General features: G+C 37.8%; 1 protein-coding gene across 1 annotated transcript in view; it reads left to right on the forward strand.

Moving 5' to 3' along the window:
- The window catches only part of FAM117B (family with sequence similarity 117 member B), a 29,143-nt gene extending 10,428 nt beyond the window's left edge, over positions 1–18,715 (forward strand). The window contains exons 3-8 of the mRNA XM_069022176.1: positions 1,978–2,070; positions 2,589–2,702; positions 8,328–8,471; positions 9,468–9,693; positions 10,505–10,625; positions 12,849–18,715. Of these exons, the coding sequence (XP_068878277.1) occupies positions 1,978–2,070; positions 2,589–2,702; positions 8,328–8,471; positions 9,468–9,693; positions 10,505–10,625; positions 12,849–13,167 (1,017 nt within the window). The 3' untranslated portion in view covers positions 13,168–18,715. The remainder of the gene's footprint in view (positions 1–1,977; positions 2,071–2,588; positions 2,703–8,327; positions 8,472–9,467; positions 9,694–10,504; positions 10,626–12,848) is intronic.
- The last annotated feature ends 8,674 nt before the right edge of the window (positions 18,716–27,389 follow it).

The following is a 27,389-nucleotide window of genomic DNA, read 5'->3' on the forward strand; positions in this document are numbered from 1 at the left end:
TATGAATGGTAACAACTAAGAAGCAGGTAGTAGTACTTTAAGAACCTAGAGAAATATAAATCCCACTTTGCCTTTTGGTTACTTGGTCTATTTCTTGATAATAAGTATTACAAACAAAATAGGTGGAATAAGTAGAAGGAGACTTGCTAAAATAGTATTGCATTTCTGTCTTGATGTACAGGTTTCCTATAGTTTAATCTGAAAAGATTTCTAATATTTGCTTTAAGGATGAGCCTCAAAGCAACTTCAAGGCTTTAAAATGAATCAGATATTAATTTATTAAATAATTCTTGAATCTTGAGTCAAAGTCTTGAATATAAATTAAAGGCAAAGACTAATTAGAGTGTTAATTATTCTCCTGTAGGCAAGTATCATTGTTGTGCTGAGTTGGGAAGCTAGAGTTAGTAGCTAAAGCTTACTGTTCCAGGAGCTAGAGGATAGAATGATACTCCTGACTGACGTTTGAGAATTGACTAGACAAAGATTGGTACTTGGGAATGGGGATTATCAATTATTCTATTTTATGATGAAGATCAGTGAGTGCTTTTCTAGAAAAACAGATTGTAATGGATTCTGATTTTGCTATGAAATGGGAATTTCAAAGTAACCATGCTAACTTTATTATTCAGATTTGTCCTAGTTAGTGTTTGATTTAGAATGATGAAGATTAAAAAGTACTGATAATGAAGGTTTTATTTATATGAAACTTGTGTCTGTAACTGAAACCGGTGGGGTTGCAACCTGTATATTTGGAGTTAAGGCTCCATATTCCCTGCAAAAAAGGGATTAATACCACAAAAGACTTGAGTTTCTGTGATGCAAGTGGGGTAAGAAAGGTCAGCGTGTGGCTTCTGGAAGCTGTTAGTTTCACATGTAAGAACAACCACTGCTCGCTGTAGGTGTGAAGACTTAGAGGTAATCAAAGTTCTTCTCTATAGGGGAAAGTGAGATATCTTAAAAATGGGGTTAGCTAGATCATCACTGTATGCTGAGAACTGCATGGTGGCAACAGTGAACTTCAAGGAATTTGCTGTCTGTTTCAGTGTGTAAGCTGCTTCCAGAAATGCTTTCCCTTGCTTCATTAGGTGTATTTCCTGTGACTGCACAGAGATTCCTGATAGATGTTGCTATCTGTCTTCTTAGAGCCTTTACAGTTCACTGCTTTGAAGACATTCCTGGAGCTGGCTAGGTGGGAATACAAACTGCCCATAAAGCAAGCAGTATTATCACAGGCTTGCCTGTGCATTTTCTTACCTGAAATACAGTATGTCTTAATGATACTTTGCATTTCTCAGAACTCTTTCACCACTGTATGTTTGTGAGATTTTTTATTAAACACTAATGTGTCTGTTGGTTTAGTGAAACCAGCTTAGTATTATCTGTGTTGCTTTCTGCTTGGCCTGGGGCAACTGTGAACCCGGGACCCTTTGAGGCATTATTACATTAATTCCCTACTTTGCAATGGCTCTAGTGGTGCTTATATGCCTTGCTTTCCTTTTTCTCATTCTTGAGAGCAAGAACGTGATTTTGAAGCTGTGCTGGTGCAGGCTTTCACAGCGTTTACACCAAGCCACCCTTGCTAATGCGTCAGAAATAACAAGGTCAGCGTTTGTGCAGGAAATTAAATACACCATCTCCCCCCAGTTCAGCACTGTCACACTGGTTCTTCAGAGCTCTCTGGCAGCTTGTGCTACATGTGAATACTGCCTTATGCTCAGTCATTTGGAAGGGAAACTAGCACATTCCTATATTACAGGAGGTCTGAAAGTTGTGGGTTTGGGTTTTTTTATTTATATGGTTTCACTCCACTTTTTTGTACTTTACCTGTGAGAAAGGCTTCTAGTTGGTTACTGTTGTTCACTTTCGGTTCTGAATCTAGCATATCTTAAATGTTCTCTTTTCTAATTTGTCTCAAAATATTCTGCCAGAAAGTAGCAATTACCTTTTTTCATTAATCCTGTAATCATCTTCCTACAGACAGAAAGTGCCTGGGCTGAAGAATATTTAGAAAAGAAGAGAAGCTCACACAAACGTTCATCGTCATGGGGCAGCAATGAACAACTCAAGGAGGTCAGAAATGCCCTTACTTGAGATACCTTTGGGTTAAATGGTTTGTTGGTGTGCACTGATACCATGATCCTTCGGGAAGGCAGGAGTATTTTGCTACTTTGCTTAATTATACAGATGGTGGGCTTGGTAAAAAATAGGAAATGGTTTTTCATTTTATATTGATTTAATATAACAATTCAGGTGTATTAATATTTTTAATCTGAATATGTGGGAAAGAAAACATTAAATGCAGGTAACATTTTTCACCAAAGAAGGAAATAATAGCAATGACCACACTACTTTCAAACTTTATGTATTTCAAGTTCTTTTGCTAAACCTCCAGAGGTGTCTTCTGAGTGTCAGCTGAACTGATAGCTAACATATTAGATTTGCAAGAACTTGAGTGTAATTAGTGCTGGCAATAATTATGAATGTTGTGGTAGTAAATAATTTTAACTAAGTGATGGGATAAATGGATGAAATTACGTGTGTACCTGAATACACCTGTTGAAATCTAATGTGAATTTTTCCTTCGTTAGATTGCAAAATTGCGTCAGCAGCTGCAGAGAAGCAAACACAGCAGCAGGCATCATCGTGACAAGGAAAGACAGTCTCCTTTTCATGGGAACCATGCAGCCATTAACCACAGTCAGGTGAGGCTGTGTGCTTTTTGGCTGTGTTGGGTAGCTAAAACTACTTTTTGCTCCTTTCAAGGTTGTGATTTGTCTTAGAGGGAACTTAGAAATACCACAGGCTGCTAAATATGTGTAGCTATAGGTGAATTCTATGAAATAGAGCTCTTTCTTTTGACTGCTTGAGTGAATGGGGGCCCAGATCTTTCTGTTGCTTGGGTGAGCTGGCTTTGAACTCCCACTTCCAAATAATTTCAGGTAGTTAAATCCTTCCTTAAAGCAAGATTTTTAAAGTGCATTCTGCAGGTTCCACAAAAGGATGACAGAAAAGTTTAATCTAAACCTATAGATCATCTTCTTCATTACATGTTGGATTTAGAGAGCTTACCTGACAAAAGGCTATTCCATGAGATTACTTATATAAGTGTTTACACACTACATGACTTCATTCAGCCTTTTTAAGATTTTTTTTTTCCCCTGTCATTTATTGTGCCTTGAGATTTAAAGTAATAATTCCTTCTACAAGAATTGTGACGTCTAGGCCACCACATGTTCTGTGTGCGGTTTCAGTTTTATCTCAAGGCTTCTAATGAGGTCAGGTTGACAGAGGTGTAATATTTTTAGCTCAGTTGATAACAGGTGTAAAAAAATGATAGGCTTTTAAAAACACAAATCCTTCTTCAAGTGTGTTTTGGTTGAGTAACTTTAAGAAAACCAATAGAAAAGTTTGGTCATTTTTTCAGAAGGAAACTTTTTTTTCCCTCTCCCTGCTGATATCTCATGTATGTACATTTGATACACACCATTTTTTTTAACAGTTACAAAAGAACAAATCCCTCACAGTAGCCTTGGCAAGGCAATGTGGTTGAAAGAAACTAGGAAACTGTCATGTTGTGAATTGAGAGAGTACTTCAGCTGTGAAGCCTCTCTGAAAATCTAATCATATTCCTAATTACTCCTGAAATGTCATTAATTGTTCCAATAAATATCATAATTTGACAACAGTTAATAAAAAGTTTCGTTTCTGTCATTCCATCCTTCTGGAAATAATTTAGGCCAGGTTCTTTCATAGGTATAGTCAGGTATCTGAGTGAATGTGTTCTACTTCAAGACTGAAAATAAGAAAATAGAATAGTGTTTTGAATTTCTGTTCTTCTTAACTCCTACTTTGTATAAAAGTCGTTAGCATCTTTTGTTTCAGACCCTAACTTCTTATCCCTGCTGTAGGACATTTAATTAGGAGTCATGACTTTTCAGGATTTATGTGCCTCTTGAATTCATTTTTGTTGGTAGTTTGAATTGTCTGCTACTGAAAGTATTTAGGATTTTTTTTAGAATTACATTTTTTGATATAACAATTTAGGGATTACTGAAGTGTGGGTGCAGTGTACTGTGCTGCTGATTTTACTGACTGCTGGAGTCAGAACAGTCCAAAATTATGAATGAAGAAAGACAAATAAATGACCCAATCCCTTTCTAGGGGTTTTTGAGAAAGTTAATGAAAATCAACATACAAAATGTATCAAACTGTTGGTTAAAAACAAAACAAAACAAAAGACAGATCAACATACTTGATGAAGGTGTTTTATACAAATTTGTAGAACTTGAGGACATTTTCAACCAGAACCTATACTGAGGAACTTCTGGTGTAGGCCCTTTAGTACACTGGAGAATTACATGCATTTTAACAGGTTTGCTTGGCATTCTGCAAACCTGTGGGTTTCTGAATGCTAAGGTGTTGCTACTTTAGTGTAGATGGTCTTAGTGGGTTTTAATTTCAAAAATGAACAGTGATGCTGCTATTCTGAAAAATACCTCCTCAAATTATATACATTAATTTTTTTAAATCGTAATTAGTTTATTATTTTGCTGCTGGTATGGATGTCTTTACATTCTGCCAAATTTTATAGTATGCGAATAAAATATTGTGCAATGGATAATTAGTTTTTGGGCTTGTGAAACAAGCAATAAAATATAGACTGAAGCAAAGCAGCTTTTCCAGGATTGTGTTGCAAAACAAAATGTTTTTCTTGGTTAATTTTGTGCCAGCTGTGTCAAGCTACTTGTGAAGGGAAGAAGTTAAAGAAGGATTCAAAGAGCAAGTGAAGAGTTTACATCAATGGCATTTAGCAGCTGTTTTTTAACTCAAAGTGAAAATCTGTAACTGTAGGCATTGAGGGCAAAGTTCCTAGATTTTCTCATTCTTTTTTTGAACTGCTAAACTAGAATTTCTGGCAGCAGCTCAGTTCCTTCAGGATTTGTGGAAGGAAGGCGAAGGACTGTGTGGAAACCAGAATTTAGTAATTAGAATATTTAGAATTTTTTTTTTCACATTCCTAACTTGAAGGAAACTTTTGTGTTTGTTGACTCTAAAGGGTCGTGTAAAGATTTCTGAGCTCAAGGAATTGGATTCCTGACAAGGTGAGAAAAAATGTTAGGAAATTTTGTCAGCAGCTCCTTCACAGAAACTGGATAAACTGTTTAACATTTGGAAAATGGCGTACTCTTCTAGTTAAAAGAAGAAATTTCAGTGGATTTATTTCCTCTTTTCTTCCCTACTTAAGCTTTACTGCAATTCTTTAATTTTACCAGAATTTTTAGTGGTTTTTGCCAACTAAGCTTCTAATGATTGTTTATTTGTGCTTCTTTCTAATATGATTTTTGTGTGAAGAAAGAAATCCACATAGTCTCTATAGAATAAGCATGTCAGTTGTTCCTGACCTTCTGCTCAGAATCAGAAAATAGTTGATGAGGACCTTGATCAAGTCCTTGCTGCTGACTACAGGTTTTTTTCAGAGCAAATGAATGTTTTTCGTTTCTGTGGTTTTTTTCATTATGCCAGAAATGCTTCTTTCTGTCTCTCGTAACTGGAAGAGGAATTTGCAGAAAGGTCATAGCCTCCTCAGGTGATCTCAGGATGCTCCTGAGAACATTTTGAATTAGTTGGATGGTACTAAATCTGTAAATAGGAGTGGAAACAATGGGGTCTTTCTATATTCTCAGTGTTGGTATAATGGAGAAACTAGGATTGAGGCCAGAACTGAAACCAGATGGAAGAATAAATGGATTTTTTTCCGACATAAAGTTTTTTTCCTCAGTACTCTTGGCTGATGCTACATGACACTATGAACCATCAAGGCCCCTGCTCCTTTCATTTTCCTGGGAACCCTGTGTCCCTAATGCCTGATGAATTGATTGATACTAATATTGAGATCAACTGCATGCAGTTTGCAGTGTTGGGAGTTTGGGTTTTTTTGGTGTCACTCTTACCACCTCACTAGGTGGAACATTTCATTTTTAGAGTAGAATTACCATGATCTGTTCAACCTGGAGGTGGCTTGATGTAAAAGCATCACAAGTCTTGGGACTCTGTTTAAAGTTTTGTTACTTGGGAAAAATTGGAAGAGCTTAGAGCATTTTTCCTGAAATATCTGTGAATAATTTAGATTTTTCATCACCCCTATTTCCTACCTCATGAGTTTGTCATACCTGTAAGTTTCAGAACTCTTAAAACTCCCTGCCAGTGTGTTACTATGTGAACACAGTAATTGTTATCCTGTGTTTGGCACCTTGCCTCATTGTGAATGTTCCCAGGTATTCAGGGGAGTAGTCAAAGGTTGGTACCCTATTCCTGCATGTCAGGGCCCAGCTCCATGCAGACCTCAGTGAAGGCAGTATTTCTAATAAAAAGTTTATTGTTTGGGGGCTGACTGTTTACCCGTGTCACCGTACCTCCTTCCTTTTCTGCTGTCTGGCACTTTGGGCTAAGGAATCATCCTCAGTCATGTACAGAATATTATTTTTCTTGGAAGTGAAAAATGCTGCACTGAACTATATTGAACTCTACTGAATCTACTTTGAGCTCTTAAAATAGTAGCATGAACCTAGGAATTTTTGTGGTAGGGAATCACATTTAAAATGTGAAGAAAGGCGAAGAATTCCCACATTTTGCTAATGGTTGCTGAAATCTTAAAGCATACATGTGTTCCACTTTTTAACAAGTTCAGTTTGTCCTAAAAATGTGTATATTGAAGAACTGGGTGCACAAACAGTCGTTAGTGCCTGAACTTGTGCTGATATACCTGTATTATGATTGAATATTAACCTGTATTAGTTTACTGGATTGTTGATCTAAGGCCTTGCTTGGAACAGAATTAGCACTGTTGCCTTCTCAGACATTTTTGTGCTCTTCTTCAGTGTTTTTTTTTTTTCATCTTCAGGCAAGACTTTTAAAACTCTTTACAAGTTTGGCCATTATGAGAATGTTATTTTTTGTTGACAGAAGCAGAGTGACAAGCATTCTCTGAACAGAAGCTTTTGTAGTTCTTGTGCACGTCCTTTCTGAGTTGGTTTTTTTGGTTTTTTTTTTATGGCTAACCTAATGTTTCAGGAAAGCAGAACCAATGTAATTCATTAATTTTGTTGCTGTAGAGATTTGTGATTGTGACAAGAAGTCTCCCTTATGATCTGTGCTTAAAATATCTTGTTTACATGAATTTTTCTGAGGTAGTTTTTTTGCCAGACAAGCTTTGTGTAGTTTTTGAGAATGTACACAGGAAATTAAAATGCTTTGGTGTCTGTCTGTGTAGTCTTGTTACTTAAAGGAAAAATTGAAATAAAATCCCCTGACAAAAATTCACTTTGAAGACCAGATAATGCTGATCCTTCAGTTAGTAGAGGAGTTGCTCTCAATCATGGCACACTAGGCTGTAGAGTCCAGGAATTTTACATGGGAATTCTACTGTGACTTAAGTGTGTTGTGCTGTTCTTTGAGTTGAACTGAATGTTTGCAGGAAATATTACATTACCTGTAGTACAGCACTGCTTAATGAGGTCAGAATCTTCTAATATTCTGGTAGTGAGACTTTTTTAACAGGAAGGCAGATGCTAATGGAGAGACTGGGAAATCTCAAGAAGTTGTGGTGTGCCAAAGGCAGCTTTGGGAAACTTCAATAATGTGTTTTCTGAAAATGAAGTTTTCGTGCATATTTTGAAACACTGGATTTTTAAGATGTTAATATTCATTCTGAAGCAACTACATATTGACATTTGGGTTTGGGATTTTATTCTTTTTGTGGAAATCTCCCTAAGTTGTTTTGTCAACCTTTTATTCTGGCTTAATGCCAGTTAATATGTTGGTCTTAATTTCTAATATAGTGCCATCTTGCATTTGTGAAATAATTGTCCTTCTGCATGTGTCATGTTATTGCAGGTGGCCACAGATTTCCATTAAAATACAATTTTAATGAGGTTACAAATGGTAAATCCAACAAAGAGTGATGTGACATTGTGGTATAGCTCACTTTAGGAGAAATGTGAATGTATTTTAAAGGCTTCAAAATTACTTACATTTAAATGTTTAGTGTTAAGTTTTCACTTGTAAAGCTATGTCGAGCTAGAGGCAGACACTGTATCAAGGGAGATTTTGAGACCAGCTTTTCCTGCTAGAAATTGGATTTGAAACAAAGTTCAGGATGTCTGTTTTCAGTTAAAGCATCCATTTGAACACAATCACTACAGTTTCGTGTAAATCCTTGATACTGAGGTGTAGATGTGTTCTGTTTCAAGGGTCACTTTTGGGTAGAAATAGTAACTTTGTTCTGTAAATAAATCTACATTGCTTTCTCATTGTCTCTGGTTCTTTAGGCTCCGATCCCAAAGAGTGCTCTTGTTCCTGTGATACCTATTACCAAATCAACGGGATCACGATTCCGAAACAGTGTAGAAGGATTGAATCAGGAGATTGAGATAATAATTAAAGAGACAGGAGACAAAGAGGAACAACTTGTTGTATGTATCTGCCACCATGATTGCTCTATATAATTATTTTGGTTTTGCTTTGAGATTAAGTCATAAACTTTATTTTGCACCATTTTTGAATTAAATTTGTCTGGCATTAATTTTATTTATATTTGCATTTATTATTTTCTTTAATAAGGTTAGTTGAAAAGTCTCTTGCAAAGCAAAAGGAAGGAAAGAGTTAAAGCTTGAATCTAAACCTTTTCTTCTTAATAAGGAATCTCAGTAAAACGGAAAAAAGAAAAAGGTCTGTTTTGAGAGTTTTTGTAGTAGCTCTTTTTTGCCCACGCTGAACTGTCCCCATCCTAGGTGAGCCATAATTTGCCCATTTTTAATGTTCATTTTAATGGTTTTTAGAGGTGAATTTAGTAATAAGGTACCAGAAATACAAGCTGTGAAGATGAGTAAGGAACCAGAATGTCTTTGATATGAAGACAAGCTGAGAGAGATGGGAGTGTTCAGCCTTGAGGAGAGACAGCTCTGGGGGATTTTATCACTGTGTATAAATACCTCATGTGCAGAAATGGAGGGAGCTGGTCTCTTCTCAGTAGTGCCCAGTGATGGGGCAGGGGGCAGTGGGCAAAAATTTAAACATGTTAGTTTTTTGTTTGGTTTTTTTTTTTGATGTGTGAGGGTGTGCAAAACCAGAGCAAGTTGTCCAGAGAAGTTGTGGAATCATTGTCTGTGGAGATATTAAAAACTTGACTGTACAGAGTCCTGGACACACTGTTCTACCTGACTCTGCTTGAGCAGAAATGTTGAACTTGATAATATCAAGAGGTTCCTTCCAGCCTCAGCAATTCTGTGATTCTGTTGTCCTTAGTTTCTGAAACTGACATTTTATTTTCTTTTGGAGTTGTGTGTAGTCAATAAAATTTTCTACCTCAAATGGTTTTATGAAACGCAAAAAGATCCTCACCACTACTGGATTTAAAGAAATTGCTACCCAGACAAGAGCAGCTGTCTGATGCCTTTAATTTTTAACAGCCTCAAGATATTCCAGACGGGCACCGTGCCCCGCCTCCATTGGTGCAGCGCAGCAGCAGCACTCGCAGCATTGATACCCAAACGCCCGGGGGAGCGGACAAGGGCAGTAACAACAGCAGCCGCTCCCAGTCAGTATCTCCAACCTCATTTCTTACCATCTGTAATGAAGGCAGCGAAGAAAGTCCATGTTCTGCAGATGATCTGCTTGGTGATTCCAGAGATAAAGGTACTGTGTCACTTTAAAATTCAACAATGCTGAGCTTGCGTGATGTTCATAACCACGTAGGTAAAAGAGAGGGTTTGTTCCCTGCATCCATGGAGAAACAGTAGAATGTGCGTTTTTTGTACGTGATCTGGTTTTTTCAAATTGCTCCAAGTACTGTGTGCACATATTAATTAAAGCTGGATAGATGTGACTGAGGAATGTGCTTCCCAAAAAGCTTTTGTTTTTAAATAGTAGATTCTTAAAGTATTTTAAGCAGGTTGAGGAAGCAAGAATCACAGTATCAGGTGAAACAGCACAGTAATCCTGTTGCTTGTGTTGGGTATTTTTTATGATCTTGGACAAAATGGGCAACCTTACAGCATTTTATGCACACACCCATAAACGTTTAAGTGTTGGGTTTATTCAATTATTCTTTTTTTATCTGAAATATTTTGAAAGATCCTAAGAGAATTTTATAATTCAACATAAAGCTGTTCTGGTTTTTTAAGAAATATGGCTTCTGCCCATTTTCTTTGGGTAGATGGTGACAGCACAGAACCATAGATTTAGGTCTGCAGTTACAAATTGAAAATGTCCAGGAATGATGAGAGATTGCAGAGGAGCCTGAACATTTTATAAGGAAGAAATAGAAAGAAATAAAGGAATTGAGATGAGAACTTATTTGCAAATGAAGGCTGGAAAGCAAATGAAAATGTTTTTTAATTTTGTAACATTGGTGTAATGAAGCAGATTTAAATTTGGGGAGCATTTAAAGGTAGCTGTTTTTTTATAGTGTGACATATTTAAGTAATGAGAAACTCTGTTCCTGCAGAAAATGGGAATAATTCTCCCTTGCCAAAATACGCTACCTCGCCAAAACCCAACAACAGCTACATGTTCAAGCGTGAACCTCCTGAGGGCTGTGAAAAGGTGAAAGTCTTTGAGGAAAACTTGTAAGTTGATCTTTGCTACATAAGAAATAACATTGAACCATCAGATTAATTATTTCTTTATAGATTTTGTGTCAGATAGAAGTTATTAGTGCAGGTGTTCAAGCCAAGCTAACAATCTGATCTCTGTTTTTTGGTGTGACTATATACTGGCATATGTGTATATATTTTACTGCTGGAATTTTGTGTTAAAATCTTGAGAGGTGTTTTTTAAAAAACAGCATAATTTGAGAGGACTGTCTCTTACCTGGCAGACAGTGGGAGAGGAGCTCAAATAATCTGATAGGGAGAGATCTATGAAATAATAGCCTGTAGTGCAGCTGCATCAGCTAATCTATGTCACAGCTTGATAGGCACATCCAGTAATCTAGACTCTGACAACCATATTCTTTTCAGCTAAATCAATGTAGTTATGCTACTTCTAGTGACAGAGGAGTAATTTGACCCTGAGTATTTGATGCTTTGATTATTCTGAAAAGGCCAACTTTTGTCATTTGGGAATATTCTGGGATGTTACTTTTTTTATTCTTATCATCAGGAGTTTTTATACCCTTATGTCACTTGTATGCAAGAATCTCAACCTACAGTTAAAAATTCCATCTTGTCACACAAGGAGTGTCGATTGGTTACAATTCTCTTATGCCTATACTATCTCGAGAATGCCATCTAGTATAAATGTTAGTTAAAAAAAAAATAGTTTGGTTGACCTGTGCAAATGGATTTTGAGAGGTCTCTGCAGCCTCTCCCGTAGCAATGTGGGAGGGGTTACAGTAATTTAAGTTACCTGTCTCTATTTTAGCTGTATGCACTATGTTGCCAACAGATTGGATAGTATTCACTTGCTACAGGAGCACATTCTATTGCAGTTTGACTTGCATTTGCATTCCTTTTCGGAAGTCCTTGGTGTGTAACTGTAGGACTGTTCTACTGTAGAGTGAAACAGGCTTCTACAGAAGTTTTTACCTGGCTATGGCAGTTCTCAGACATTGCAGTCTCATGAAAAAAATCTTTTCATATCTGTTACTTGAATTCCATGTGTATGTGGAATACATGAGTGTAACTATTTAAAGCTCAACCTTTGTTTAACATAATTTCTATTTGAAAATCCTGTACAGGATTTTCATTTGGGAAGAAAATTTACAAATGGGGTTGAATTTTCTGGACATTTGGGAGAATCAGCTAGCATGGAAATGTACCCTATTTCATGACCAGAATTACTTTTCAGAATAGAGTATCTCTACAAGAGTAGAAGATTGGCTTGCTTGGCTTAGTAAAACAAAGACGTGCTCATGTCTGTCTTTTACAAATACAAGGAAGGGAGGGGGAGGTTATAGGCTAAAGGACAATGCTGGCAACAAAAAAAGTGAATAAAAATTTCTGATGGCTATTTTCAAGCAGTAAAGAGAGACTTTAAACCAGATTTCTGTAGTTCTGTCTTAAAGTAGAATTTGGCTACTGTAAGTAGATTTACATTGCGGTGTTAGAAGTGAACACAGAAGGCATTCCTAAGCTATCCATTATTTCCATTCCAGCTCTGCTTTTCTTAAAGCGTGTCTTAGGCTGAGTTCTATGCTGAAATGGCAAAAGTGCAAGTCAGGATCGAAATACGTGTTCCACACTTCCTTCCCAGGTTATAGGTACTTGATCATGAAAACTACATTTTACTCTCTGCCTTGAGTTTTCTGTAAGATGGGTTCATCTTCTGCAGAGATTCGGGGCACACTCATGTGAACATGCAAAGAAGGGAAAAGTATAGAAAAGGGGATGCCCCAATTATCATGAACCCCTTAGAGATATGCAATATTAGGATCATTGGTATGCCAGCTTTCTTTCACAGGGCTTGCTGTATAAATAGTGTCTGTATGTGGGGCAGAACTGGTTGAGCTGTGAAAGTTTCTGGAGAACACAATTGAAAATACTTTCTCATATATTGAATGTGCTAGTTCACGGACAGGGTTTGTGATCAAGCATGAAGTTGGTTGGGTTCCTTAGGTTTGGAAACAGCCTGCCCTAAGAACATGCTGTTGCCTTGCAGCACATGTAAACAAGCAGTTTAAACCATCTTGTCATTTGCTGTGTGCTGTGAGTGTCATTAAGGCATTATTGAGTAGCTGAAATACTTCAAATTGAAACCTCGACTTGTTTCTGATTATGTGTTCAGCAATACATCCCTGCCATGGCAGAATTTGATTGTTCCATAAAACCATTGTGTGTATTTTATTCTAGGCCAAAGCCATTGCATGAAATTCCAGCCTTCTATTGCCCTGACAAGAACAAAGTGAATTTCATTCCGAAAAGTGGCTCTGCCTTCTGTCTTGTCAGCATCCTCAAGCCACTTCTTCCCACACAGGATCTCACACTTAAGGGCACTACACACAGCCTGACTGTCTCCTCCAGCATGACGCCTGGTTTGTTACAGCCCATTTCTGTGGCCTCCTTGACTACAAACACAGATCAAGACAGGATCTCTCGTGGAACAAGTACAGTAATACCACAGACCTCTCTGCTCCAGCAGTCAGGATGTATTGAGGAAGCTGAAGAATAATTTAGATTGTCTTGACGTTTTTCTGGGCAACTACTGGGAAAAAAATGGAACCATTTGACCGGACCTTTTTGATCACACACGCACATTGTTTTAACAATTTATGGCACTGCCATAATCAAACTGTTTGTATAATTGACAGTTTGGTAGCACATCGAGAAGTTCAGGAGGATGCAGCAGCTGATGTGCTGTTGTGCTGTCTGCTTTTAAAGACTCTGGTTCTGTTTCTCTCCTGCTTTTTTTAAACACTGGTGAAAGCAAAGACTATCATAATCCTTTGCTGTTTAAAGGACCAGTTGTTGTGATGGTGTGTGTCCTCTGACTTTTTTCCCCATTAAAACAAGTCTCAAGACCAGCCAGCTGATCCCATTTACCATTGTAATCTGCGGAGGGAGGGGCAATCAGATGGTTTTGCAAGATGTCTTTTGTATGAAAATGTGTATTTTGTAACAAAATTTTGCCTTTTCTGGTTTGTAGCAGATGGTGTTTCCTGGTGATGATCCCCCTACCCTTTTTTTTTTTTTTTTTTCCTTTGGTGGGGAAGGTTCTTTTATACTTGGCTGGCTTACAGCTGATGGGACCAAAGGATTGCTGAACTATTACGGCAGTCTCAAATTATGTGACCTTGCTGAACAGCCTCAGATGTAAACAAAGCAAGACAAGTTAATATGTTTGAAACTTTTAAAACAGAAGAGTATGCAAAAACAGTGTTAGTATATAGTGTACTTTTTTTTTTTTTATACTGAAAATTTGTGCTTCTGGTAAGTCACATTCTTAAAACTCCTTCCTTCACAGAATTCCTACTAGTTTATCGGCTGGAAAATTGCATTTTAAAGCACTTGCCCTGGTATTGTTCTATTTGTCCATAGAATTTTTGTGCAGATGTGGGGAAAAAACATATTATCCTCTTCCTTGGTATTCTTTCTTCCAGAAAATGCTTGGCTCTTACAGGCTTGCTTAGCTCCTTATGAGTCAGCCTGAATCATTAATCACTCTTGGTACAAATTTGCTCTGACATGACTCATCACTGTATTATAGACCCTGGCCACATAATACTGAAATACCTGTGCATGGTTTCCTCCCTTTGTCATAGCAGTGTTTGTGTGTCCGTTGAAGGTGATGGTTTGTCAGGCATGATATCTGTTATGCAGAAGTTTACAGCAGCAGGTATGTTCTCCCTTTTTGACTAACAGCTTAGGCTGGCATGTAAAACAGAGGATTTTTTTGATACTTTGTCTGTCCTGATAATGTGACAGTTAATGGTTGCTTTGAAATTACAATAAAAGGCAAAAATGGGGGGGAAGGCAACTGCAAACAGAAACTGTTCAGGAACTTCACTGAGGTTTCTCATGTGTTCCTGGAGTGCATTACTTGGGTTTGAGTTAATACAATTGTAGATATGCAGGAAACTGCAGTGACCTGGATACTGGTGTCATATCCACTTACAAAACAAGTTGATCTTGTACCTCTTTAACAGAGTTAGATTCAGTAATTTCAAAGTAAGTGTCGTCGTGGGCAGTCTATTGGTCTGTTACACACAAGCAGTTCTCACTGGCTTGCACATGCATAACTTCCATCTACATAGCTTCCATGGATCAGTTTTATTCTCAGGTCTCCTCATAATGGCAACTATTTAAAGATGATACTGCAAGTATACCAGTCTTGTTCAGTGCTTAATATGCTGAATTTGCTTGCAAACATTTTGTTTGAGAGAAAAAAACCCTGCATATGTGTGCAGATAATAATCATAATTTTGATGCATATTTGCTGTTCCTTTAAATCCTATATTAGTAACTATGACTGCAGTGTACTTTATTCTGCAAGTAAGTGTAAATCATACTGGAATGTGCAAATTCTCTCTTTATAGTATTTTGAAAACATTATGCAAAAAATTCAGTAAATGAAAATTGTACCAGGAAGTATGAAAGTATTGCACCTGTTAAACTAGCAAACAAGCATAATTTGATTTACTGTGTATCTTCCCATGAAAATGAACAGGATTGCTTTGAAGTAACAGTTTTGATTTGCACTGACATTCAGTCACCTGAAGTTGTTGAGGAACAGAGTTTTAAAATAAGCAGCTTTGTGCATCAAACTTGTGTAATTCTGCCAGTTGATAGTTCTTTTCTAGGCATAGTGGATGTTAATTTGTTTCTTCTGAAACACTGCAGTGCAATTTGAAGCCTAAAATTTACTGCTTTAGATAGGTTTGTTTAAACCTGGTGTGACTGAATTCCAGATCATATTCAGGTGAAGGAAGTGCTTTTAAGTCTGTTTTCTACTTCTGTAACAGTAGCATGTAAAGAACTTCTTCATTGTTGCCAAACTGCCTAGTGCTTTATTAGGAGATCTTAACTGAATGGTTAAGAACTGAAGGGCTAAAGTTAACAAATAGCCTTTATTACAGCCTTGACACTTAACTGACTTCACCAAAATGCATTCTGATGTTTGTTTTCATCACAGTGTGACTCTCCCAAATAGCAGTGGGCTTTCTTACTGTAGGACTTTCTTTTGCACCTGTTGTTGTAGTACTTCGAGTATCTCTGGTAGTTTACCTTGTATGTTATTGGACAATGTACTGTACAAATTAGTGAGCTGCTCTGATAAAAACCAAATGTAAATGTGTGAAGTTTTTGCTTTTTATAAAAAAACTGCATTCAGGACAACATTCAGTCTTTTTTATATGCAGGACAATTCTACTATTGCTGTGGCAGCTCAACTTTATTATGAATCCACACTAAAGAGTCAGAATTAAGAAAATATGACAGCTCTTGTTCTGAGACCAGCTTTGATGTGTGCAAACAAAAATTAGCCTTAAATTTTTTATGTGCTGTCTTGTGCCATAGCATAGCTGTTAGCTGAACTATTTAAATCAATTTGCAAATTGCTTTGAGAGTGCATGCAGCTTTTTAAAAATTCTTTTTTGTATAGAGTGCGATGTTCATTCTTTTGGGGAGCTGACCTGTGCATTACACAAGCACAGTTTTACTGAAAGAGTTCAAATTCTTTTGGCTTACTTAAATCCTAACTATGCATAGACCTAGTCAGTTCCTTGATTGCCAACTTTGTAGCATAAGATAAAGGTCTATTTTTATGCACATCTTGACACACTTGATATTCTTGTTTTCTTGGTATTTTACACCTCTAGCCACACTTAAAGGCTGGTGGTTGTGTTCAATAACACTGACCGTTGATTTTGAGATATAATAAATTGTTACTCCAGTTGTAAATTCTACTTAAATCACAAGGAAGGAGTTTATTGTAATGAAGTCCATGGTGACAGCTGTGATTATTGGAATTGTTTTTTCAAAAACTCAAGGTGCAAGGATAGAGAGCTCTTTGGTAAAGTTTGACCTGCTTCAGCTGTTCTTTCCTTGCTTGGTACCATAATCCTGTAGCATTTAAATACTTGGAAAAGTAATAGATGTGCTTAAGTACATATATCTTGGAAAGAAATTCTTGGTTTCAGGTACGTATCCCAAGTGAGGAAAAAAGGGAGTGAAAATTAAATATTACTTACTGTGGACATAAATGGTTGCTGTGTTTGACTTACGTAAAGCAATAGCAGTTCTTATAAAGTATGTTTAGTCTCAGGGCTTTTTTTTGATTTGTTCTAAAATACAATTTCCTGGAATTCAGAGTCTGAGACTGTTGAAAAACACTGAAGCTGAGCTTTTTGGGAAGAAGGAAACAAAGTCATATCCATTAAGATTTCCTCTGCCTCAGGCCTGACTTCTTGTTGTTTATTGAGTTTAAGAGAATTCAGTGGTACCACAGTAATTCCTTGCTGAAGTATTATCTGTTCTCTCTCCCTGCCATCTCTGAGATGCTGACTGATGTCTTCACAGAAACTCAGTGCCAGTGTTGTCCATGTTTCCTTGCTAAATGTTTCCTTGCTGAGTACTTGACAGCTTCTATATCAAGCTGAGAGGGTAAAGGAGGATGCAAAGGAAGTCACCAGAGACTTGCAGTTACAGAGATCATTGCTGCAGGGTGACTTCTTGGGTATCTTGATTTCCACTTGACTCATTGTGTACATGCACGCATACAGTCTGCATAAGTCTGCTGCTTTTATCTGTATGGCTGGAGTCAGGGCTGGTATTTTTGAGACCCTTTTATTATTTTTTTTTCCTATGTACAGATTTGCAGAGCTGTTCTCTTCCAGAACTGATGCACACTTACACGTATCTCCAAAGCAAAGCTTGTGTGTTGTTCTTGCTTGTCCTCATGAGATTAATATAACCTGCAAAAAGGAAATAAAAGCACCCAAACACTTGAGAATATCAGGACTGTGCTTTCTCCGTATAATCCCATAGTTTGTGTGTGCCCTTCATCAGATGACTTAGACCTGAGCCAGGTTGATAAACCAAAAATATTTGCTCTTTGGAAAGGCAATAGAAGGTATGCCCTTCATAACCTAGGGAGGTGAAAAGCACTGAGGAACAATTTGTTTTACTGTAATCAAAGAGTTCTTATAGAATTGTTTTTCTGAATATGGGTATACAGGAAAACAAAGTGACCAATCACTGCAAGATGTACCTGTGTGTTTTCTTGATGTGAGTTGTGAGCATTCAGCAAGTCTGAAAAGCAGTTCCACTCTTAGCGTTCTGTTTATACAAAGAATGACTTAGGTGCATTGTTTGGAAACTGTTACTTTGCACATCAAGTGGGGAGAGAATTTTAACTATTCCCAAGTGTTCTGTGAAATTCCAGTCCTGTACCCCAGCTGAACCGGTCTCTTTCTGAATGCTCCAAACATAAATGGAGTCCTGTTACTGCTTGCTTGGTTCCGCTGCATGTCATCAGTAAATACTCTTTGTTTAACAGCCACTGGGATTTGTATTTGACTACAGAGACTTCTATAATGTTGACAGGTCTGTCTGAATAGCAGAAGAGGACTTGGCCTGATAACACTGCAAGTTAACATTTCTTACACAAACTTCTTTCGAAACAACTCTCTTTGAAAATCTGCTAAGCTAAAAAAAAGAAAACAAACCCCTTCTGAACACAACATCCATCCCAATTTTCAATGTACTGGTAGTTAAGAACATAGTTTGGCTTCATTCTAAATTATTTTGTTTATTGAAATGTGCAATTTTTGAGGGTAGCAGTCAAAGGATGTTCAAAACTGCCATTAGATTTGCCTTTGTATGAAATTGGCTGATATGTTTTCCTCTGTTACACTGTGATAACTTGTGGAAATGTTCTTGCTTATGTTGTACTGATAGGTTACTTGTTGCATGTAAAGTGATTTTTGTAAGCAAGAGGAATTCCAGGGACGTTCTGCAAAAAAGGGCCTATTCTGAGGTGATGTACACTGTTGTAAAACTGGAGCAGCTCAACTAATTTCAATGGAATTCTTGATTTACACTAGTCTTTTTGCTATGTGTAGTTATGCCAGTACAATTTTGCACAATGTTATTTGAATATTGCGTTCTGACTTGTGAACTGTTTCTATGGAAAACAGTGAAAATTTTACAAACTGCAATAGCGGAATGTTTTTGGCCTTTTTTTTTTTGTTTTTGCCTAAAATAAAAAGTTGTCACTTTGAGCTATGGGCTAATCTTGGATTTATTTGTAGTAGCAAGGGTTTTTTGTGTTTTCACAGTCTGAAGATTTGCCTGAGCGTTTACCCTGAGGGTAGTGGGCATTTACTACAAATAAAATAACCACTTTTTAAACCCTTTTGGAAAAAATTCATCAGGATGGAAATCTTTGTTTAATCCATGCCCTCATTCCTCCAGTGCATCCTGGAGAACAGTCCTGAAAGTTCTGCCTTTCCCTGTCTTCATCCGCAGTAAGTTTGGTCAGTTCCTGAGGACACTACAATTCCACTATTAGGGGAAGGTGCCTAAAGTCCTGGACTTTGGAAACAGAAGGATTCAGCATGTATTCTCCTGGGAGGGAAGGTATGAGAACAGGACTGAGGAAAAGCCCTGGATTCCTGCTGGTAGGAATTCCTGGATTCCTGCTGTTCAGTAGAATGCAGCTGCTGAAGCCTACCTGGGGAGGCACTTAGGCTGAAATGGTCTCATGTTCTCCATATATCTGTTTACTCAAAACAAGCATCCTTCTGCATGAGCAGAATTTGGAGCCAAAACTTCTTTAAACTAGAAGTGGTGAACTAGATAAATTATTGAGTTTGGGGATTTTTTTGCTAGGTCTTCTATTAAATTTTGGCCTTAATTTGTCTAAAAGGCTTGGAGCAATTCCCCTTCTGGAAAATCATTGTCAGTTATGTTTTATTCCAGAATGGAGAGGTAGATTTATTGGAATCTTGTAGAATTCAAGTGTGTACCCCTCAAGGCAGAGCTAGCTTCTGCTTTTCCAGTGGTGGAAAAGCTTGGGCCAGTAAGTGTGACATCAGAATCAAGTTCTCAATATTGTGCTTTTCACAGCCAGAGTCCATGGGTCAGTTTGCACCTAACTAGGAAACCACTTGGCTGAAATGTAAAAGAGAAATTCACAGCCAATCAAGTCTGGAGTATTTAATGCTTTGTCACATTTTAGTCTTTTTTACCTGTTCAGTTGTTTATGGATGTTTGCCTGTCTCTACATGAACAGGATCTGATTCTTTATTAAATAGGCTGTGACCTCATTCCCCAGGAAACTATTTCTTCCTACTGATTAGAAATCTGGTATTTATGGTTTTGTGCACGTAAGGATGATCTTACTGTAAATACGTCTGGTGTTCAAAACATCTTCACACCTTGCATTATATATAGGTAAACTGCAAGAGACATTAAGAAGATGATGAAGATCATCTATGAAGACAAAGAGAATGGAAAGAGCAACTCTGTGGTGAGCAATGACAGTTTTCCAATTCTTGATTCCCTGTTTTCCTTATGAGCAGTTACGTTCCTCAGTTAAATAGCTGCTCTTTTTTTTTCCTTCGGACTGTAAGGGATAACAGACTGCTAGGAGGATTTCTCAGGTATCTCAGTTTTTTCTTGGAGTTAGGTCTGACTGCATAGCAAATTACTATAGAAGTGGTAAGCTAAGGCTTCTTGTTTTTTATCATATTCCCTTGTCCTTTTGCCTCCTCCTGGCTCTCCACTCAGCATTTGGAATTTGTACAAGATAGTCATCCCACCCAGACTTCAGAACATGTGAAGGGCTACTGTCTAACACTGTTTCATCTGTGTACAGCATTTACAGAAGCACTGTTCTCTGCCAGACGTGTGCTGGTTAAATGCTGTGTGCTGCAGACACAGGTTAGAATAGGATGGAGGAGATAATTTAGGTGAAGTTCTCCCACACTTGAAAGAGGCTGGCTTCACCACCACTGCATATACCCTTTTTTTCAAGTCTTAGTCCTGCCAAACAAGCCTGATCTGCCTCCTCCTGCACTGTCTGTTTACAGAGCCCTGTTTCATGTAACCTAGGCCATGGCCCTGTAACTGATGCTTGTATCGATGTAGGAGCATGTCTGTGGTCAATAGCAATTGCACATTGCAGTGACTTTGCTTGTAGTAAATAAAAAATTCAGTAGTAGATTAAAACCTCATTACTGCAAGCAAAGTAGAACACTGTTCATTAATTCCTACACTTATGAGCATGGGTGTGTAACTGCTGTGATTAAGCTGTTGATTGAAACAGTTTGCACAGTTTGTTGTGGATGCCTTCCCAATTACAGATGTGTAGCTGACCACTGTAAACACTGCTTCACTATAAACACTAATTTCCCTGTTGATGGAAATGGCTGTTAGGGAGGTTTCTGTGCTTCCTGCTAGTGGGTGTCCACTGCAAGTAGCTGAACAGTGAGCACTGCCAAAATTAATCTGGCTGTGTGTGTCAGGCAGGCTGCAGGTAAGAATGTGTTCTCTTTGCCCTTCATCTTTCCAAATCTCTGAAGTTAATTGCAAGTTAGGACAGAACTTGACCTACAACATCTTGTATTGGACAAATTAGCAAAGAAGGTACATCCTGGCCTAGCCCAAATCTTCTGTGTGGCTTTTGCAAGATTTTAATCATGTCTGAAAAATACTTTTCTATATACAGAAATCATAGAAGCACTGCTCAGCTGCAAGATGTAGTGAGGTGCTGCATAGAATAGTTGAAGGGCTACAGCAGAATTTGATTTACAATTTGAGTTACTTCTCTCTTGAGATGAAGTTTTTGTTTCTATTTCCTGTTTAAATAGAGCTAGTTTTGGTCTAGGGTTGTTCTGGAAGTTTTTTTTAGATATTCTCAACATTTTGTGAATTATAGATATTTAATTCCTCGTTAAGAGGTTGTTTTGTAGCATGTCCAATGCTACAGTTTCAATGGAACAATTCCCTTTCCTCACACAGAAAATGGTCTTTTTGTAACGACCTTTGATTCAAGTTGTAAGCAATGTCTTCAGTCCATAAAGCTAATCTTCAGGTTTCTGGGAGGTGTTTGCTAAGTTCCAACAAATTCCTTAAAATAAAACTGCAGGGAGCTGTCCTTGCTCCAAGAGCAGGATGGATGGCAGCATTCTCCTGCAGGTGTGTAACAGCTGCCATCCCAAATCTCCCATGTGCATCCATACAGTAAGCCCAGCCCATGGAAAGCAGCTGGTCCCTGAGTTCAGGAGTCACAATACAGGTTGATTCTGATCTTAAGCTGCAATCTCTGGACAGCATCAAATGCAGCTACTCAAAAAGCATGTTTCACAAATGTGTTCAGTTGCAATGCTTGTTTAAAGCTGTATTGCCTACATATCTGTTCTTTCCTTTCATAGCCCTTTCAGTAGTTCCATAAATCTCTTTTTAGAGCCACAACCCCAGTCAAAATAGCTTTTAAAACCCACTGCTGTGCAGTCAGAAATGACAGGATCAGAAAGGCAAGAGCAGCTGGAGTCTGCATAAACTAAAAAGAAATTTTCAAACTGCTTCCTGCATTGTAATTCTCCATGACCTTGGGCTTACTGAAACCCTCAAATGGTTGATGCTGGTTTTGGTGCTGCAAGAAGTTAATTGCAAGCTAAGGCAGAGGCATCTCATGGGCAAATTCATAAAAGGGCTACATCCTGGCCTAATCTGGATGGCTGTTTTGTGTGTTTCTTTGGCAATATCAAGATTTCAACCATGCCTCTTTTTTGGTAAACTGTGTTTGTATTCTAACTGCAGTGGAAAACACAGAACCTGTGCTCAGTCTCACCTTTGCTGCCAAAGAAGGTCCTGGGAAATTACAGATAGTCAGCAGAACAATTCTAAAGCTTTCAAAGTGCCCTGAGAAGTTGTGGATGCCCCAACTTCTGGGCTTTGAGCAACCTGGTCTAGTGCACTGGTCCTGGTCTGCCCACTGCAGGGGGATTGGAAAAAGACAGTATTTAAGGTCCCTTCCAATCAAAGCCGTTATATGATTCTATGAAAAACTAAAATTCATGGCTTTCTCAGGGTTGGGATATGATACCATCATCACATCCACTTTTATGTCCCAAATACAGTTTTGCTGTCTCAGGTGTCAGTTGTAAGCATGTGATTCCTTGAAGACAGAACAATTAAAAAGAATCCTTTGTATGCCCTGGAGTATTTTCCTGGAACTAGTATTTGCCTGGTAACCCCAGGGATTTTATTTTTAGAAAGCCATGGCATAAAAAATAATTAGCTAGATCTAGTTACCCCCCTGCCTTTTTATCCTCTGTGATGCATCACAAATCATCACTTATCTGCATTGAACCATACGAATTTAATAGGCTTTCAAACAGCTCCAAAATGTCCCAAACCCAAGGTGTTAAGAGACTGATTTTTCTCTTAAAACTCATAGTAGGATCCTTTAATGCTGTTCTTCTTGGAACTTAAATGCCCACCATCATGCCAGATGATGGTGTGTGTCTCTAGCAGGATGTTAAACACTTTTTATAATAGTAAAATGAAATTAGTCTGTTTTAAAGACCACTGTAATAAAATACTGTCAATATTTGCCCATAGGATAACTATCTAAACATTAAGCAGTTTATCTGCTGAATATCCAGTGGTATCTGGGCTTGAAAGGAGATCCAGATCTGCAAAAATATTGAACTATGTTGATACAGTTTTGATACTATTCTAAACAGCTAGGAAAAAAGATAATGTTTGTTGTTAAATGCAATAAGACCTTTTAAAATAATAAAATATTTAAATTGACCTCAGGATGTATCTGTAGACAGACAAAAAGTAACTGAAGTGTATGTAGTTGTCTCAACAGACTGGGAGAGCTGGCCTAACTTGAGTTGATTGGTACATGCTATGAAGTGGTAGATTGAGCTGCTTCACATGTTGAATGCAACTCAAGGAATGTCTCAGATCACCTAGAATTGGGGTCTTAATAAAGTACAAACTTGGTGTTTCTTACCAAAAAATATTTCATAATTCAGTAGAAGCACTCTGCTTGAACGTTTTCTCCATCCTTCAGCATGAGTTCCATCACATGAGGTTGGGTACAGCCAGTGTGTGATAAGAGTGTTTATGTTACTTTTTTCCCTTCTCTTACTGGCACTTTTCTAGCAATAGTGGGACTTAAAGCATGCAAAGTAAAGAACAAATTCTCTCCCTGAGCCAAGAGTGTAGTACTGCTGTCTGACATTGTACTGTAGTGCTTTCACTGGGAAGTGCAAAATATGGTTGACCTCTGAAAGAGAGGAAAATGAATTTGTGGGAGCCTAAAAGATCAGTAGGACTAGAGGTCCTATCTTGATTCATTTTTCCATTGCAAATTCAGATGTTATCACTTTTGCTAATAACTTTTTGGAAAGTAGTGAATTGGATGTTGACTAAGATGCTGTAAAATATGAGCTATTAGATTTAGTGCAAGGCACAGGCTACCCTGTGGTGACTGTTATTATAAATTAGTACTTATTCCAGTTGTTTGAATTTTGTCTTTCCTCTGAACAGCTTAAGGAAATAATGCCACAGCAGATATTATTAACTGCATCAGCTATTATCCCTTTCTGATTTTATTGTAGTGCTGAACACTACATATGTTACATTTTAAAACATGCTTTACAAGACCTATGATTATTGTAAGAATTAGAGATGATCATTCTTACTTTTTTTTTTTTTTTGCTGAAGTACTAATACAGATTTGAGGAACACTAGAACTTTATTGCATACAAGAAAGTTGCACCTAACATTTAAATGAAAATTTTTTTTAGTGGATTTACTGGAAAGTCTACAAGAATTCAGTTTAATTGACTCAGTCCAAGCCTATTTCTGATTTTTATTATCTTTGTCTAATAAGAGCAACTTGGATCAGTATTTTAAAGTGTATATTTGAAGAGTGTGCATTCAAATTATAAAATTCTGAACCCAATACTTAAGAATGTATTTTCACTTTGCTGGCTGATCTCTTCAATGCTGAAAGAATCAGGACTTAGTAAGAGATCCAGATTCCCAGAATATTATCCTGATATACTGGGAATTGACTAGTTGTATTCTTTCAATTTTCTAGTTGCCAAAACACAACAGAATTTTACTTCTTTCAGTTTTCTAGTTTTCTCTCCTGCAAAACTTAGCAATGTGTAAAGTAGGACAGTGGGATGTAATGTCTTTATGTGTAAACTTAGATAACTGTATCATAACCTACTTTCAAGATGAAAAATTAATTTCTATAAGTAGTGAAGTTTTCATTTGGTGGCTGCTAGATTTCAATTGGCATTTCTTAAATGAGTGCATGTTCTCATTTGAAAGTCCAGGGTCTGCAGAAATTTTTTCATGCTTTGGAGTAACTGATTCTGCAAGTAGCATAGAATGAGCTTGTTGGCTGCTATACAGAGGGCAGAGCAAAGCTTTCCCTGTCTGGAGCTGTATTGGGACTTTTAAAGCTGTAGCTGGTTTGATTCATCCTAACATTGTGTGTGGCTAATGTGTTAATTAGCCAGCTGTTCCTCTCTTCTGCAGGAGATTATCATGCATGTGCCTTTGACTGGAAGCATTTGAGAATGTGTGCTACCATCTTAGGCTGGGTGACTCCTGGTCTTGCAGGCTGAAACACTCCCTCCTCCTTTTCCTCTTGCAGCACTTTGTGTGGAAAATATTAATGATGTTACCATGTTTCAGTACAGAACAGTTGGGTTTTTCAAACCATCTTGGATAGAGGAGAGGAATGATGGTTTATATAGGATCATAGAATATCCAGAGTTGGAAGGGACCACAAAGGTCACAGAGTCCAACTGCTGGCCCTGCACAGCACCATCCCCAGGCGTCACACCATGTGCATGAGAGCATTGTCCAAATGCTTCTTGAGCTCTGTCAGGCTTGGTGCTGTAATCACTTCCCTGGGAAGCCTTTTCCACTGGGTGAAGAACCTTTCCCTAATATCCAACCTGAATCTCCCCGGTACAACTTCAGGCCATTCCCTCAGATCCTGTCAGTGGTCACCAGACAGAAGAGATTGGTGCTGCCCCTCGTCTTCCCCTCACGAGGAAGTTGTCATTGCAATGAGGTCTCTCCTCAGCCTCCTCTTTTCCAGCTGAACAGACCAAGTGACCCCAAAACAGTGATCTTTCTGCAGGTACTTCTAGGTGCTGTCTAGATCAGCCCTAGGGTATATATTTAGGCTGATCTCATGGAAAAGATGTTCCACCTACCCTCTCTTATGAAGAATAATAGTAGGAAATGTCAAAAAGTAGTTTTGAGTACAGGTGTTACAGACAATTTTTCTTGTGTTTTTTTTTTTTTTTTTTTAACCATTTTCTGGGCTTAAATCTGAGAATCATCAGGCTTGCTTATCTGCACATTGTTTCTTCATTGAATTTCTGTATTCTGAACTTCTGGAATAACTCCTGAAATAAGAGTAGGCCTGAGATTTTCAGCTCTTCTTCAGTTTTTCCAATACTGCCAGAAGGGCTGAAAATTAAAGCCAGGAGGCCAGAAGAAATTCTCAAATGTGTATGCATGGGTGGGTCAGCTCCATCGTAATTTGTTAAATAATTATAAAAAAAGTTAGATGACAAAGTATTTGGAGTAGTATTGTTTAAAGGTTACATCATTCTTGCAAAAATTGGGTGTTGTATTTCAGAAAGTTCCTTTAAAAAGGAGAAAGAGACATTTGACTTTGAATCTCCATTGTTTGTAATATCCTCTTTCAGTATGAAAATATTTTCCGTTCCCATCAGTTTTGTCGTTTTTTTTATTTGGCAAACATGAATATTTTTCCTGAACTGTGAGTAGAATGCAAAATTGTTATTTTTGTTGGCTTGCAGACATTGTAGCTTCCCCTCCAATAAGACTGGCAGATTTATTTTTAGCGTTCTTGTACCAGTACATCTTATACAGTTATTTAGTGAAAGTAGATTAGACAATCCTAAAGAATAAGTTTGGTTTAGGCCTTGCTTGCAAGATTTGGGGGTGAGCTGTATGTGACAGAGAATAGGTTCTTTCTATCTGTGAATATGCAGTAAGTTTTACTCCATGGTTACACAGCTATCTGCCTAGTGCTCTTGGCTGTCTCCATCTCCCTCTAATCCAGCTCCAAAGGGACTACTTCTGACATTCCAAACTGCTGAGCAGCTTTTAGACAGCTGCTATTGAAATCTGAATAAAAACAAAACTGTTTTCTTTGCCTTCCCTCCCAAATGGGGATCAGGTGAAAACAGCCAATTTCTTGTGTTTGCCAACTCTACCCCAGTGCTGCATTGCCAGTGCTGGGGTGGTCACCTCTGATGTGCTTCAAACCCTGAGAGTTGGAGTTGCACTTTAGAGAGGATGAGTAAGTTGTGGGCTTTCAGTTTTAAGGGCTGGAGATGTGAGTCCTGTGCACAGAGGGAACTGCTTGGCACTGTGGGTGAGGTGGTCCAAGATAAACAGCAATCATTTGTGACCCCACCACCATGGTTCTGCATCTTTAAACTCTAGCATTCAATCTACAGAAAAACTATCTTAGGTGTTTCAAGTATTTAATAAGCTAAGTGTTAACTTTTCTGTTCCTGGTAATTCAGTTATCCAGGTAAAAGATGAGACACACTGTAAAATGTGTGTTTAGAATGTGAAAAAGAAATGAAATGAAATGAAAGACTGCAAGTTGAAGAAGAAGATTAGAATTAGTCTTTTTTTAAGTTGAGAGGGTTTTTTTCAAGAATTCTGGGAAGCAGCTATTTCCTTTCTAATGAAACATCTACAGAATGTTTATGATTCTTCTAGAGTGCAGTTTATTTTTTGTGCTTGTTGCTTACTGATATTTCTGGAAATGTCATCTTTCTTCTCTCCACATTCTTCACTGGGGTTGCTTAAGGGAGACTTCTGTAATGGCTAGGGCAAAATCTTTCTTGAGAAAGAAAG

Source organism: Aphelocoma coerulescens, chromosome 7 (assembly GCF_041296385.1).
Source record: "Aphelocoma coerulescens isolate FSJ_1873_10779 chromosome 7, UR_Acoe_1.0, whole genome shotgun sequence".
In the NCBI taxonomy this organism is placed as follows: Eukaryota; Metazoa; Chordata; class Aves; order Passeriformes; family Corvidae; genus Aphelocoma; species Aphelocoma coerulescens.